Source organism: Microtus ochrogaster (assembly GCF_000317375.1).
Source record: "Microtus ochrogaster isolate Prairie Vole_2 chromosome 14 unlocalized genomic scaffold, MicOch1.0 chr14_random_2, whole genome shotgun sequence".
NCBI lineage: Eukaryota > Metazoa > Chordata > Mammalia > Rodentia > Cricetidae > Microtus > Microtus ochrogaster.
Window position 1 is genome coordinate 249523 of NW_004949097.1, and position 14772 is coordinate 264294.

The 14772-nt window shown below is 45.1% G+C and overlaps 1 protein-coding gene across 1 annotated transcript in view; it reads left to right on the forward strand.

Annotated features, from left to right (window-relative positions):
- Positions 1-14772, forward strand: part of Etv6 (ETS variant 6) — a 239729-nt gene that overhangs the window by 86338 nt on the left and 138619 nt on the right. The window contains exon 2 of the mRNA XM_005364490.2: positions 11689-11818. Within this exon, the coding sequence (XP_005364547.1) occupies positions 11689-11818 (130 nt within the window). The remainder of the gene's footprint in view (positions 1-11688; positions 11819-14772) is intronic.

Sequence of the window (14772 nt, forward strand, 5' to 3'; positions counted from 1 at the left end):
ACAAAGGCTTTTTGGAGCTCTCTATAACGGCGGTCAGTCAGCCGTAGCACGCATCTCCTGCCTCCATGAAAATTAACTTTCTAGACGGGGCTTTCCTAGTAAGCTGGAGCTGCTGTAAGTCTTAAGAGCCTCCTTCTTCCCTAGAGAGGCCATGTTTGAATCAAAGGAAAGCACAACTACCCAAGTCCTGACTGCCATCTTGGGGACCATTCCCTCTCTAAGCTACCTGTACCTGTCTCCAGTACAGTGGTCTTCAACCTTCCTGAGGCTGTGACCCTTTAACACAGTTCCTCATTCGCTGCTACTTCATCACTGTAATTTTGCTACTGTTATAAACCATAATGTGGATGTCTGTGCTTTCCGATGGTCTTAGGTGACCCCCTCCCCAGGAGTTCACGACCCATAGGCTGAGAACTGCTTCTAGGAGAAGGGTCTGAGGCCCAAGTAGGTGGAAGAGAAGGAAGGGAGGACAGACCAGAAAGGGAGTAAGCTCCATTCCCACCTGCTTCTCTGTTAACCTTGCCATGCTCCTGCCGCATATACCTTAAGGGCAGAGAACAAAGTTGTACACCAAACTTTAGAAGCTGAAGCTGGGCAGGTTCCTTGGATGGCCCCTGGGGAAATTGGGACAGTGTGGAGAGAGAGGAAGCTGAGCGGAGCAGTTCTTCATGTATAGGTAGGTTGGTATGTCCCAGAAGCTCTCTGTATTACATTGGTCACCTGTTTCATGGTGAAAGACAGCACAGTGGTGATTCACTCAGGAGGGGGTACCGTTAGCACAGAGATTAATAAGGCTGCCAAAATTCTGTTGTGAGACAAAATCATTTACCATATGTCTTCACTTGTTTCCGTCTTGATTTCAGACGGTGATTCTCAGTCTCAGCTGCAAACATCAGAATCAGAATCTAGGAGGGTTAATGTTAATTAATATTAGGCTCACATCCCCACTGACTCTGATTTGCTTGGATACTGGGGCTAATTTAATTTGTTTAAGTTCTTCTGGATAATTCTGATGTTCAGCCAAGATTGAGAATACCTGATAAAAAATGTGTGTTTCCTAAATTGTTAACTGATCCCGAATCCCCAAGGTACATACGAATCTAAGTATATTTTTCATATACCATCTAATAATTGAATAATAACAGTTTTAATGAAGGCATGGGATCTTATATTACATAGATGGTTAATTGGTCTTTAAAACACGGTTAAGAGTGTAGTACTTGAGTTTCCTTATATTTTTAGCTGCTTCATATTCTGCTCACTGGTGTTATTATTGTACATGTATACCCTCATATTTCATTCTCATTTTGGTTGCTTATTGTTGAAAGCAGTATTAATACCAGTGGCATCTCTGTAGTAATAATCACTTATCAGCAAGACTCGTTTCAATAGTAGTAAATCACCAGAAACCCAGACTCCCAGATCTCTCTAACCTTGACCACAGTGAGGAAGGAGCTGACTCTTTCTAATCCTGATCCTTTGGGCCAATGAGTTGGAAAATTCCGTAGGTTTTGTTTCTGACAAGTACAGACGGAGACTTATTTTCTGAAGGTAGAGTCCCAAGCATGCCACACTCAGGACTGGTTGCAAGGTAGTTTGTCTCCCGTGTGGGGTGGGGGACGTCACAGGATTCTGCCTCCTCCGTTTGGTGCCTTCACATCGAAGACCAGTTGTCTCCCATTTAAAATACCAGGATAGGATAGGTTTAATTCTTTTTTTTTTTTTTTTTTTGGTGTTTTCGAGACAGGGTTTCTCTGTGGCTTTGGAGCCTGTCCTGAAACTAGCTCTGTAGACCAGACTGGTCTCGAACTCACAAAGATCCTCCTGCCTCTGCCTCCCGAGTGCTGGGATTAAAGGCATGCGCCACCATCGCCCGGCTAGGTTTAATTCTTAAAGTCTGCGGTAGGTGGGACTTTCCATCACTCTTCAGAACTGGACCTTGTCTGTACCGAAGTCCTGTCATTCTGAAAGCCCAGAAATACTATATAAGGCTCTTCTCATTTTTTTTTTCAGCAGCATGATGTAGCAGTAAAGGCTGGATGTTATTAGCCTGGTGTCTCAGGAACACTGGGATGGGGACTTACTATTTCTTTATTGCTTTTAAACAGTGTTAAGTCGTTGCCTTGCAAATTGTTTTGGTAGTAAACATTTGCTAGAGACGTAAATCTTTGCTGACTTAATTTAAGCTCATTTCTCTAGATACAGTTTTCGGGACTTTTTCCCCTGCCCCCTCTCCATTTAGTTTTATTTCACAGCCCAAGGCAGCCTAAGAATCACCTAATAGGTCCAGAACAAGAGAATTCTTCTAACCTTGATAGTTCTTATGGCCTGCTGGAGTTAGGGGATCAGTTAAGACCCCAGCCTTTCTGGAGCTGCCTAGCCTGGGCCAGCAGCACAGCTCTCCAAAATGCAGGCTGTCACTGAGTGTGGCTGACACTGGGATTAGAATGTCAACCTGTCCTCACTCTACTGGCTGATTTTGAAAACCTTAAGTTTCTTATTTGCCACAAGTGGCCCACTTAAGCTGTGAGTGTGTTACAAAGAGACATCACAGGATTGAAAGTCTTCTCAGTTTTAAAAGAGATCTAAGCTGCTGCCGCCGCCACCACCCCATCCCGCCCCAACAGCCTTTGCTACCAACTTGCTGGCATTGTGAGCCTGACTTCCAGGATACAGTCATTAAAGAAAGAAGAAATAGAACAGTGCTGTGTAACAGAGAAGAAAACTATGGGGGAGGCGGGGAAGAGGTGAGAGTTTAGGAAGCCACACAAAGCAGGTCGTGGGATTCATAGTTACTGCTCCGGTGCCTTAGCAGTCTGCGAGAGTCTGACCTTGAACTTCACCTCAGCCCAGGCTTTCAATGCCCTAAATCCCAGGATAGCTCCCACACCAGGGGCATAGTGAGGGACTCACAGGGGCTATCGTGTGGCAGTGGCACATGCCTGGAAGGTCTCTTCTCATTTGTGGGACGAAATTGAGAAGCCTCGCTAATAGCGCCCCCGATACAAGTAAATAGCAACTCTCTCAGTTCATTACTTGTTAGCCTCAGGCAGGGACTGCGCAGATTGGCTAATTGTAATAGCCAAACCATTAAAGGGAATAGCATTAATGGAGGAGAAAGCCGCTAATATGGTAGCTGAACTTGGCCACTGTGTTGTGCCCAGGGTAGAGGCTGCTGCTAACTGAAGTACCTGTTCGTTCTGCCTCTGGAAATTGCTGGGAAGAAAGGATTTAGTGACCCTCTTTCAAACGGTGAATCCAAAACTCAGGGGCGTCTCTGGGTAACTCTGGCATTGAACTTAATTTTTCCCAGAGGTAACACTCAATAATTATGCATAAGTAAAAATACTCACCTTTCCTACGGTGAACAGTGCTGCTGGAACACTTTGAGAGCGCACACACTTTTATGGCATCTCTAGGAGCCCGGGGTATGAACTGCCAAGCTCATCAGTTCTCAGCTTCAAGCAATTGTGGCATCATAGCCAGGACTAGGGTTCAGTCTAGGGCTGGGAATGGCATGAATTTAATTTTCCTGTCCAGATCTGAAGCTTGTAACCTTGCTTGCATGTGCATGATGCTGGAGCCCAGCCAAATGAGCTAACCATCCGTGCATCCAAAGAGCTGGGCCAGCTCCATAGTCCTCCCTGGAAACCACAACCTGGCATTAAAAGGGATCCCAGCTTTAGCTGCCGCTTGCTATTCATGTCAGAAATATCTGAGAAATTCAGAAAAGTTAAAAAAAAAAAAAGGAAAGAATTTTATGCTGTCTCAGGAGTGGAAAGTGTCTTAATTAAAAATATTTTAAAATTGGAATGTATTTGAGTTGGTTTTTCTTTTTTTTTTCTTTCTTTGTTTTTTTTTTTTTTTTTTTTTTTTTGTTTTTTTTTTAAAGCTTTTGTACCCTAGTTCTAAAATCTCCTGCTTTTAAACCTTGTATCCAGTACAAGCTTAGGGTCTAATTGATAGACAAATGGATATAATGTTCAGGTTGTGTTTGGGGTCACTTTTGCGTACACTATTGTTAACAGGCTTTGGCTTCCCAGAGAGTCTCGGACTCTATCAATGCAGTATCTTGGAATTATAAAGCCCTTGCGTGAGCCCCCAGTGCGTGTGGAAGCCCCTTTTAGAAAACCTCCCTGTCTGAGCCTCCGTCAGCTTTAGAGGAAGCAATCCCACACAGGTAATGCCGGAGCAGTTGGCTGGTCCTTTCCCCTAGTGCTCAGGTCTGTATTACCCGGCTCCACCTCCTAAGTCTACAGTTGCTGTTGTTTTAGTTTGAGTAAGTATCCTCCAAAGGCGTGGCACTACTGGAAGGTAAAATAACCTTTTAAGCGATGGGAACTTAGGGACTGGAAAGATGCCCCAGTGGTTAAGAGCACTGGCTGCTCTTCTAGAGGGACCTGGGTTTGATTCTCAGCACACACACAAGGTGGCTCACAGCCGTCTGTAACTCCATTCTGTGGGATCACATGCCTTCTGTGGGGCTCTGTGGGCACCAGGCACATGTGGGCACATGAGGCAGATGACTTTTTTTAAGGGGGAGGGGAAGGAAGGGAAGAAGAGAGAGATTGGAAGTAGTAAAGATCTTCAGACCATTGGGACATGCCATTGAAAGGGACAGATTAGGACAGATCAGTCCCTCCTTTTTTTCTCTGTTTGCTTCCTTGTTTTGAGTTAAGTGATCTAAGCTCTCCTGCCAGCTTTTGCTGCCTTGTCACAGACCCAGAACCACAAGGGCTGTTGATCTCAGGCTGTAGCCTCTAAAATTGATAGCTAAGACAAGACTTTCCTCTTTTTCACACATTGATTGTCTCCGTACTTGTTGCAGTGATAGAATGCTGACTGATACACAAGGGGTCCTCCATTCTTATACTTACTTGTCTGATACTGAAAGCTGCCATTGAGGATCCCAAGACTTAAAGGGTCGGAAGACCACTGACCATTTTTGTCCTTGCTGACTTTACCCTTTCTCATTTAGGAGTGTCCATCCCCAAGCCCTTGATAGAGCCTTTCCTGGACAATGTCCACTGTGATTTCTGAGGTCAGACCTACCTCCTTATGGCATAAGATGTTCCTGTTGTATCAAGTCAGTGTTGACAGGGTCCTGTCCTCCTTGCTTTTTTTTTCTTTTAAAAAATCTCATCTATGTATTTAGATTTGCTGTTCTTGAAGAATTGGAAAGAATTTAGTAAGAGAAATGGCTTCTTGTTGTTAAAGAAAACATTAGAGATAAAGAGTAAGATATTTTTGCTCGGCAGTAGCCAAGATCAGATTTCTGTACAGTGTAAAGCAGTTAAACACACAGCAGTTTCTAGATGCTTCACTGGTCCTACTGATTGTCTCAAAGTAAGCACACACCCCTGTGTGAATTCTGATGATTGTTCCTGTGCAGAGGTCATATGGGGACAAACTTCACAGACATTATATACTCTCTGTGTTTTGCCAAATTCATTTACTTACTGCTCATAAGATACATTGCAGGCTTAGGAACATGGGTACCTAGGCTTTGACAGTTCTGTTGGATGAGCCACTGGTGTCCCCTGAGAACTGAGGTCAGGTGCAAAGCTAGGAGCTATCCCAAGGACACTGCACTTCATACAGCTGCAGCTTAGGTCTTACGGTTCCCCGGTTCCCCGTAAGCTACAAAGCTGTTATCGAATGGCCGATGGTACTTAAATGTAACTTCTTGTTCCTCCTTCTTAGAGGCAGTTTACTGGAGTGGAGTTAGACCAGCCTACACCTACATTCCCAGCGCTGCTGTCTCCCAAGCTGGTGACTAAACAGGTTGCTTAATCTCACCCTACAATCTTCAGATCATGTTTCCTACTGTGAACTGGAGATAAGGATGATGTCCTGGCAGCTTTCTTATGGGGTTGAAGTAAAACAACCCCCAATAAGTAGCATACAACTTCTTTTAATGGTTTCTGGATTTTTGAAGTGACTGTATTTTCCAGCTGTATTTATATTCCGAGATGTATGTGCCTAAATGTTCCTATGTGATATGGGTAGAATGATATGGCATTGTTTTTCTTTTTATTATTGTTTTCTTTTGTTGTTGTTGTTGATTGTTTGCAGTGCTGGTGCTGGAACCCAGGACCTTGTGTGTGTTGACTAAACTCTACCACTGAGCTACACCGCTAGCTCCACCGTAGAATTTAATTTCCAGAAAGCCAACGACTTACAAGTTGTTTAATTAACAATGCCGAGTATAGGCGTGGACTCAGTGAACACTGAAATGCTTCTTGATGTTAGGGAAGGAAGCATCTTAGCGATGCTTTAGTGCGAGACTTAGTCACAGAGCTTATTATGAATGTGCTTTCCCCTTAACACAGCTGATAAGTGTGGGGAAAAGGAAGGCTGAAGGCAGTATGATTTAACTTTGTCCGTTTGACAGACACAATGCATTGTCTTCTCATTTTAGGTGAAACTGGTGGTGAGGGCAAGAAACCACCTGTTTTGTCCATCTTCATAGAGTTCCAGAGAAAACGGTGCTTGGTTAGATCGACAGAGCCTAGTTCTTGGGAAGAGCCCCACCAGCTGAGTGTGTGACTGTCCAGCGGCGCACCCTCTTCCTAGGGCAGCTTGGGCCATTAGGCTAACTCAGGGAGGAGGCTTCAGAGACCAGGAATGTGGTTCCCACCCATGTAACTTCCCACAGGGAACTCCCATTTGTCTTCCTTGAGATACTGTTATGTATCCTGCCAGCAAGTTTTAAAAAGCAGACACCATTTGGGTTATCCTGGGGCTGTCCACATATCCTGCTGCTTTGATAAAATACCCTGACAAAAAGCAACTTAACAAAGGATTACTTTGGTTCACATTTCCATGGATAGTTCATCATGATCAGGAGATCATTGTAGCATGAGGTTGAGACAGCTGGTTCTGTTGCCTCCACAGTGCAGAAAGAGAGTGTCCTTGTTTAGCCTTTCTCTTTTGCGTATAGTCCAGGACCACAGCCCAGGGAATGGCGCCACTCACAGTAGGCTGGTCTCCTCACCTCAGATATCCTAATCACAGGCATGCCTACAGGCTCAACTCCCTCTTGATTCCAGAGCTGATTGAATTGGCATTTGAGATGCCATTAACCGTGACATTGATTATTCCTGATTGTTTAGTAATCACAGAGCAGACCTTGTCAGAGGAGGGGTTTCTCCTGCGCAGTCTATTGATATTGGCTACACAACAGGCATTGGCTTTCCCCCTAACTTTTAGAGACTGGGCTAGTCTGATCTCTCTGCTGCTTGTACATCTTATCTGGGTTTAGTGTCTCTTGTGGTGGACAGTAGCACGCAGCAGGAGAGAGGCACCTGTGGTGGAATTCTTCCCATAACTCCAGGAAAAGTCACCTCGGTCCCATGACACTCCTTAGGACTTTCTACGCAGGCTTCAGAAACCAAATTGGAGATAGAATCTCGGTTGTTTGCACTCTGGTTGAAGCAATCTCTAGAAAGAATTCCTCAATCAAGGACATCTAAGCTTTTTGAAATAACTCGTTAACCATCTTTGCACAGGAACACCGGCTTTACTCCTGTTCTTGATTCACAAAGTGCTCTGTCTATATTCCCAGAAGGGGTTTGATTAGCAGTGGGCGCTAACCCAACCCCTCAGCCTTTTCAGCTAGCATGTGAATGGACCAGAGAAGTCCTCATAATTTGCAGCAGTTCTATATTGAATAATTCAGGAGAGGCGAGTCCTCATGGTGTTAGTAGTTCTATGCTTCTGACCCTTCTAGACCATGTGGCCTGAGGACGGGGGAGTGGAAGCCAAGATGCCATTTTCCTGTGCTAGATGAGTGAGCCTCTTTTACATGAGCATTTCAAGTTCACAGGCTAAAAATAAGTAGAATAAAATTGGTACCCTTCATTAGCCCTTCATGCTCTGTGGACGGCATTAAAGGGGAGGTGTAAATAAGTTCCAGTTCAGTGAGGTGCTCTTATAGGAACATGCGTTTTAAACAGCATTCTATAATGGTTAGTAGCATTTGCAATTTCAGCCCTCGCCTTCAACCGTTTCGGCTTTCCTTTGCCTCACCGAAGTTCTTTTGTACCTTCTTCACTCCTCATGGAGATTTCAGTTGACGTCAGAAGTCACAGCACTTCCCTTTGGTTCAGGGGAACCACTTGGCGTGGCAGGTTGTGTCTGCAGACTTGAGAGCAGCATTCCCCTACCTCCCAGCATCTCAGCAACAACGCACCCGCCCACATCAGCGTGTTTAATCACAGCGTTGACTTCCATCCGTGGCTCATGCTTTACAATACCTGAGTGCATTCATATCCCTGTCTATACAATTTAATTTAATTAGAGCCAGGCTTATAATCCCCGTGGGGAAAAATCCTGAGTGCTCCCAGTTTTAAAATAAAGTGCCTTTGGCTTTCATCTGGCTGACAATTTCCTTTAGAGGTGAACGAGCCAACGGTTACTAATCCAGACACCTTTTCTTTGGGTAGTCAAACACGAGGAATAGCGGTGGTGAGAACAAAGGGGCCACTTGATTTAGAATGTTGGATGTGAGTCCTCTTTAAGCCCCTCTGTGTAAAAGTCTCTGAGATAGCCACGCCTAGTTTTTCTAGTAGCCGGTAGCTGCTGATGAGCCAGTATAAATGTTAAGCACATGGCTATAGTGAAAGAGTAAAAACTGAGTACCCTGTAAGTCAGGCTAGAAGTTAGACAAAGTGCATTCAGTCTTCAGCGTGGGCTTCCTAGCTGTTTATTCTGTTCTTCTCAGAAAAGAGCCCACATACCAGGTAACAGCCTCCCAGGGTCTTTGCTTGCTGCTAAGCCCCGGGGTCCAGTAGGTAATCGTTGTTGCCCACAGGTTGCTCAAGGCCCGAGAAGCACAACTGGCCTTTTTACCCTTTGTGGTTGAAGTAGCTACTCCCATGTTGTGGATGGGGTCTGAACCTTTCACAGCCTAACTTCCACTTAACAGCTTCCCAATCAGGTTCTAGAATCAATCAGGCTCTGGCCTGCTGCTGGCAGATCTCGTCATGCAAGAGTGTGACTCTCTCTAATACTACTGGACAGGGAGCATCGCACAGGGTCCCAGAGCCAGCACTGATGCATGCCATCACTGTAGTTGTGAGGTCAGGAACTTTGTAGAAGTGAACGTTTACTAAGCAGCTGCAGTGTGCCAAAGGCACAGCACAACAATAAAATCGCAGTCAGGAATAGATGCACAATGAAGGTGACTCCAGCCAGACCCTGGTTGCTGGGCTGATGGTAAATCTCCCACAATACAAAGTAGAAACTTCTGTGGTGGGAGACTGCCATGAAGCGGCCTCCTCTCTTACAGACAAGCATGAGGTTCTTGTGAGCCCTTGCTTTGAGATAGAGCTCATTATATTATGAAATACCATCTCTCTCTCTCTCTTTTTTCTCACCCTTGTGCATGCTATTTGAGGACCCCTTGACGGTACTGGGCTTCTCCATCATTAGTTTCACTTATGTAAAAAATATAACAAAACAAAGCTGTTTGTGGCCTGGAGTTAGCTATTGATAACTAAATGTGATTAGACTGGGGGCTTGTGTGAGAAGCGTAGAGAATTTTTTCAATGATGTCATAGTCGTGTGGTTGAAGTGCTCAAAAGCTTATTTGCACCTGGGATGGGGAGCCCTCTCCAGATTTAAGATGCACTTCGCATATACAAGAGAGGTTGTTGCCTCTCTTACCCACAGGCCCCAAAACAGACACTCAAACACTAGAAAGAGTAACTTACGTGTCTATTAGAATTACTTGAAATGCCCAGTGTTTAGGGTTTCTGTTTGTTTGTTTTGTTTTTAAAAAAGGGAAGTTGGATGTTTTGCATCTTGAGACATCTTGGTTGACGTAGAAATCCAGTCTAGGTACATGGGAACCTAGATTGGATTGAGATCTTCATCAGGATCGTTGAATGATGCATGTTTAAACAGTACTCTGGCTGACTCCTTGCTGCTCGAAGATGCCTTAGGGGAAGTATCGTGATTCCATATGGAAACTATAATGTATATATTTTCATTTAAAATTAAAATTTACCACGCCAAGTGCTGAACTTTCCAGGTTCTGAGCAGAAGCAAGCTTGACTTTGGTTCCAGGGCCAAGAGGGCTCCTGCTCTTCCCCTTCCTTCCCCTTGCCTATTTGATGACATACACAGCATTAAAGATCTGTCTTTCCAAAGAAAATGGAAGGACCTGCCCTGCAAGGCCCCCCTCCCACTTTTTGAGGCTCAGCCTTATGTAGCCCAGGCTGGCTCTTTTGAACTTCTTGTATCTACCTTTCGAGGACTGCACACCTGACCAGACCCTCCTGGCTTCACTCTCGTCTAGAATTTACTATTGCTGCTGAACTCTCTTTTCCTAGTCTCAACTTACTGATCTTTCCTCCAAGCTGATTTTTGGACCTCGCATTTCTCGCGTTTGTTTGTCCAGCTATATCAAAGGCACTGTTGGAAGTTAGGTTTACGTGTGGACTGCAAGTCGGGCTGGTGGTTGCTGTGTAGATTGCAGCTGCAAATTGTGCATCTGCTCTTGCTGAACACAGTAGTTGTTTCCAAGTTACTAATATAAAAACCCTTCTCCGATCGCTTGTTGGGCTTTAATTGATCCAGCAAATACTGATTGTGTAAGGTTGAATGGTGGGTCTCCTATAGCCCTGCTCACCTCCTTGTCTGCTGACGAATATCTCAGTCATGTCATTGTCAAATAGATTTTAAAAGATCCCTGAAATACTTCAAAGAGAAAGGAAATAATTGCTTGTGATGGGAAGGAAGAGAAAGCAAGGGGATCCTTGTTCATGGAGATATTGAAGAGGAGACGTTTAAACACTGGCTGTTTGGGGTTGTGGTTTTGGTATAGCGAGATAGTGAAAGAAAATGTAATTAAATCATCTGGGGCTATAACTCAGTCGGTAAAGTGCTTGCTGAGCGTGTACGGAGCTCTGCATTCAGTCCTTAGCACGTGTGTGTAATCTCAGCATTCAGAAGATAGAAGCAGGAGTATCAGGTTTTGGAGGACAGCCTGAGCTACATACATAGTGAGTTGGAGGCCAACCTGGGCTGTCAGAGACCACTTCTCAGAAATGAAGACAAAAAAATAAATAAATAAATCTAGATCTTAAGTCTTTGGACTTAGAAACCGTCACTTTCCCACTTACTGGTACAGCTCGCTCTTGCTGGATTCGAGTATCAAATCATACTCTGATTAGAAGCTGGGGATCTTGCCAGAGAAGCGGAAGCCTGGTTTGAATGCATTGGTGACATTCAGTATGTGACTTGGAAGAATAATGTTGGGGAGTTGCTTTGGAAGGCTACTCTCAGACTTCTTGTTTTCCCTTGCTCATCTTGCCCCCTCCTTATTCTGGTAACAAACCAGTGGTATGGACCCCTATTGACCTGAGCCCAGTTTTTACCTTTCCATTGTTTATTTGCTTGTTTTGTTTTTAAACTAAAACAGAAGGCATTTAAAAGGTGGTATTACTCGAGGGCATGCCTAATCCGATGATGCCAGTGGGCTGCGTGTATCCCAGGGTGACTGTGTCTGTGCCCCAACCCAGTTGTTGACAGTGGGGCCATGCTGTGGCATCAGATGGTTGGACACCTCTGGTAGGGTCTCTGGGCAGGCGGCTGTCGCACAGGCCCCTCCCTCCTTTTGCTCAGTTTCCCACCTCCATTGCAACATTTCATTTTCTTTTCTCCCTCCCCTTTTCCTAACAGCAGGAACGAATTTCATATACACCTCCGGAGAGTCCAGTGGCCAGCTACGGGTCCTCAACTCCGCTTCATGTTCCAGTGCCTCGAGCGCTCAGGATGGAGGAAGACTCGATCCACCTGCCAGCGCACCTGCGTGAGTGTTTACCTTCGAGGTGATGGAGGTTGGGAAGGGGAAGCGCGCACAGAATGCTGACCCAGGTGGATCCATGGGAGAAGCTCTGGCTCTGAGATGGTGCTCGCGGGACTTGGCCAGCTGTCCTGGAATCTTTGACCTTCTCCCCATAATGGCTCTGAAAAGTTTGACATTCTTGACCCTTATTTTCTCAATATTTTCATTCGTATCTGATGAAGACATGACTGGGGGGGAAAAAGCTAGAAATACCTAACATATGACAGAGTTAATGTAATCTAGGAGGCCAAATGAGTTGTTGTTTTTTCCTCGAGGTTTTTATCTCTAAGTTCATGCTTACTCCAGCTTCGTATTTTATTTTATTCGGTTGTGAATTCAGACTCATTGTTTTTTTTTTAAAGTTATTTGTGAATGGGGGAGGGTTGGGTTGGGGTGTGTGCCAAGGTATGTATGTGGAGATCAGCGGCAGGGCATCTTTGGGGAGTTGGCTCTCTGTTTTCACCGTTGGTGCTGAGGAGCTGTGACCTGGCAAAGCGCCTTCCCTTGCCACACTGCCCCCTTCCCTTGACCCCGGCTTTATTTGTAAGCCACAGCCTTCCCTTCTCTAAGGTCCCCAGTTTCTCCATATACTGGCTGCTTTCCTTCCTTTCATTTTTATGTACCATCACATGTCCTCCCCTTCTTCTCTCATTTACGCATTCCCCTCTCCCTTCCTTTCCTTGGCCATACTCTGCCTCAATGACTTCACCCTACTCCGAGTTGTCAACTGCATCTTGGCAGAGCCTTGGGACCAGCGTGCCCCTGTGAGCAGCGTTAGTCTCCAAAGCATCGACCCCTGCTGTGTCCTTTCTGTCTGCTCCTCTTCTACTGGTTACCCAGCCCAGGGGATAGAATGTGACTGGAGCATCCAGAACAAAGGAATCACCTGACTTCCTACCCTCTCCAGTTGTGTCCAAGAAAATGCTAGTTCCTCTGGCTTGAATGTCTTCTCGAGGGCATGTGTCCAGGTTCTAATGGGCACTGGAGTGGCATTAGGACTTTCCAACGTGATTCCCAGTGACTCGAATGTCACATAGTCCTGCTCGGTGTCCCTTGGCATGATGGGGGTCCCTCGGTTGTCCTGCTTTCTTTATCTGTCCCTCTTCAGAAGATGGCTTCTTGAGAGTAGGGAACAGTGGGGGGCAGAGGGTTCATGATTTGTGTTGGGGTTGGATCTCGGCCGGTAGTGTTGGGTCATCCCTTCTGCTTATAGTTCGGATGATTGCTAGGATTCATCTGGGACACTGGAATTCTCCCTTCTTCCGCCATATTGTGTATAGAAAGTGTTGCCTCCTGTGACCCAGACATCCCTGTGTCATATCTTAAACAGAGAGGCAGAAGGCACAGCCCCATTTTCCATCGCACCCTCCACAGTGGTCTTGCAAAGCAGAGGTGGTGTCTGTAGAGCTACAGGCAGGGTCATCCCTAGAAAGCGGAACTGTTGCGACACCAGAGGAGCAGAAGAGCGGGAAAAGAAACAACAAGCCGTAGCAAATTTGCCTCCAGATACCGTCCTGTTACCAGTGTATTTCCTTCAGGAATGTTACCTTGGGTAGAGCACATTCATGCCAGGCAGACAAAACACCTCACCAAATCTCACTTACTTATTTTGCTAGTCATTCCTGGTAGCCTGTGCTCTGCCAGGCAATGTCCTAGGTACCCCAGGTACCGAGATGCAGAAAGCAGAATTCCCTGCTTCTACAGAGCTTAAAGATTACCACAATTATCCCAGACAGGGTGAGTATTTTTTTCATACTATGTATGTTCCTATCTTTTTCAACACCCCTCGAGGGACCCCGAGTCCTGATAAGCCTCCAGGCACCTTTGGCATATGTGAGCTCTTTACTATAGAAATTATCATAGAGAAAAAAAAACCAGCCTAGCAAGCAGACTGAACTGGTGATTAGATTTTCAGTCTGAGCTCATGTAGCTGTGAACTGGTCGTTTGTTTCTTTCTTCCCTTCATGTTTGCATTGGAAACGAGGATGCTTCAGTCCTTCTTCCTTTAAAGATGGCAAGTCTCGTCTCCGTCCTCGTCATCCTTATCTGGAACTGTCTTTCCTTAGTCTCTCCTTGAGAAGGCAGCTTCCTCACTGAGCCACCTCTCCTGCTTCCCAGCATATCGCCAAGTGCAGCACACTGTCATAATAGCTAGTAACAAGCTGTGCGTGGTGGCACATGCCTTTAATCCAAGCACTGAGAGGCAGAAGCAGGTAGATCTTTGTTGCTTCAAGGCCAGCCTAGTGTACAAATTGAGTTCCCAGACAGACAGAGCTCATAGAGAAACACTGTCTCAAAACAAAAAAACAAAATTAGTAATGCCTACTAATTATTGTGACACTATATGAAATCTTCTGTATATATAAATTATTTCAGTCTCATTTTAATATCCTTAAAGTTAGATTTTTTTTCTGTTTATTTCCATACCATTCGTAAAGACTATCTCCATGTTACACATAAAGGCTTACAGATTTTTATTTTATTTTTTTGGCAATGCTAGGGATCAGACCCAGGACCTTGCACATGTTAGGCAAACACTCTAATTCAGAACTTTATCCCTAGCCCAAGACTTCTTGAATTTAAGTAATTTTTTTTTTCAGTGTTGGTTATAGAACTAGTAAGATGGCAGGGTCAAGATTCAAATTCAGTCTTGTCTGATCCCACAGCTTAGATTCTTAATCTTTATGCCACTGTACAACTATATGTTTAATCTATTATTTTACATGGACGAATGTGATAGGGTTGCTGGGTGGTCAGTTGCACTGATGTGGCCCCATAACAGGCCTGTGGGTGGAACCCATTTTCTGGACTATTTTTCCTTTGCTGAAGAACTTGTGTGTCATCTCTGGATGGATGGATGGATGGATGGATGGATGGATGGATGGATGGATGGGACTGATAACCAGGTGGATGGGTCA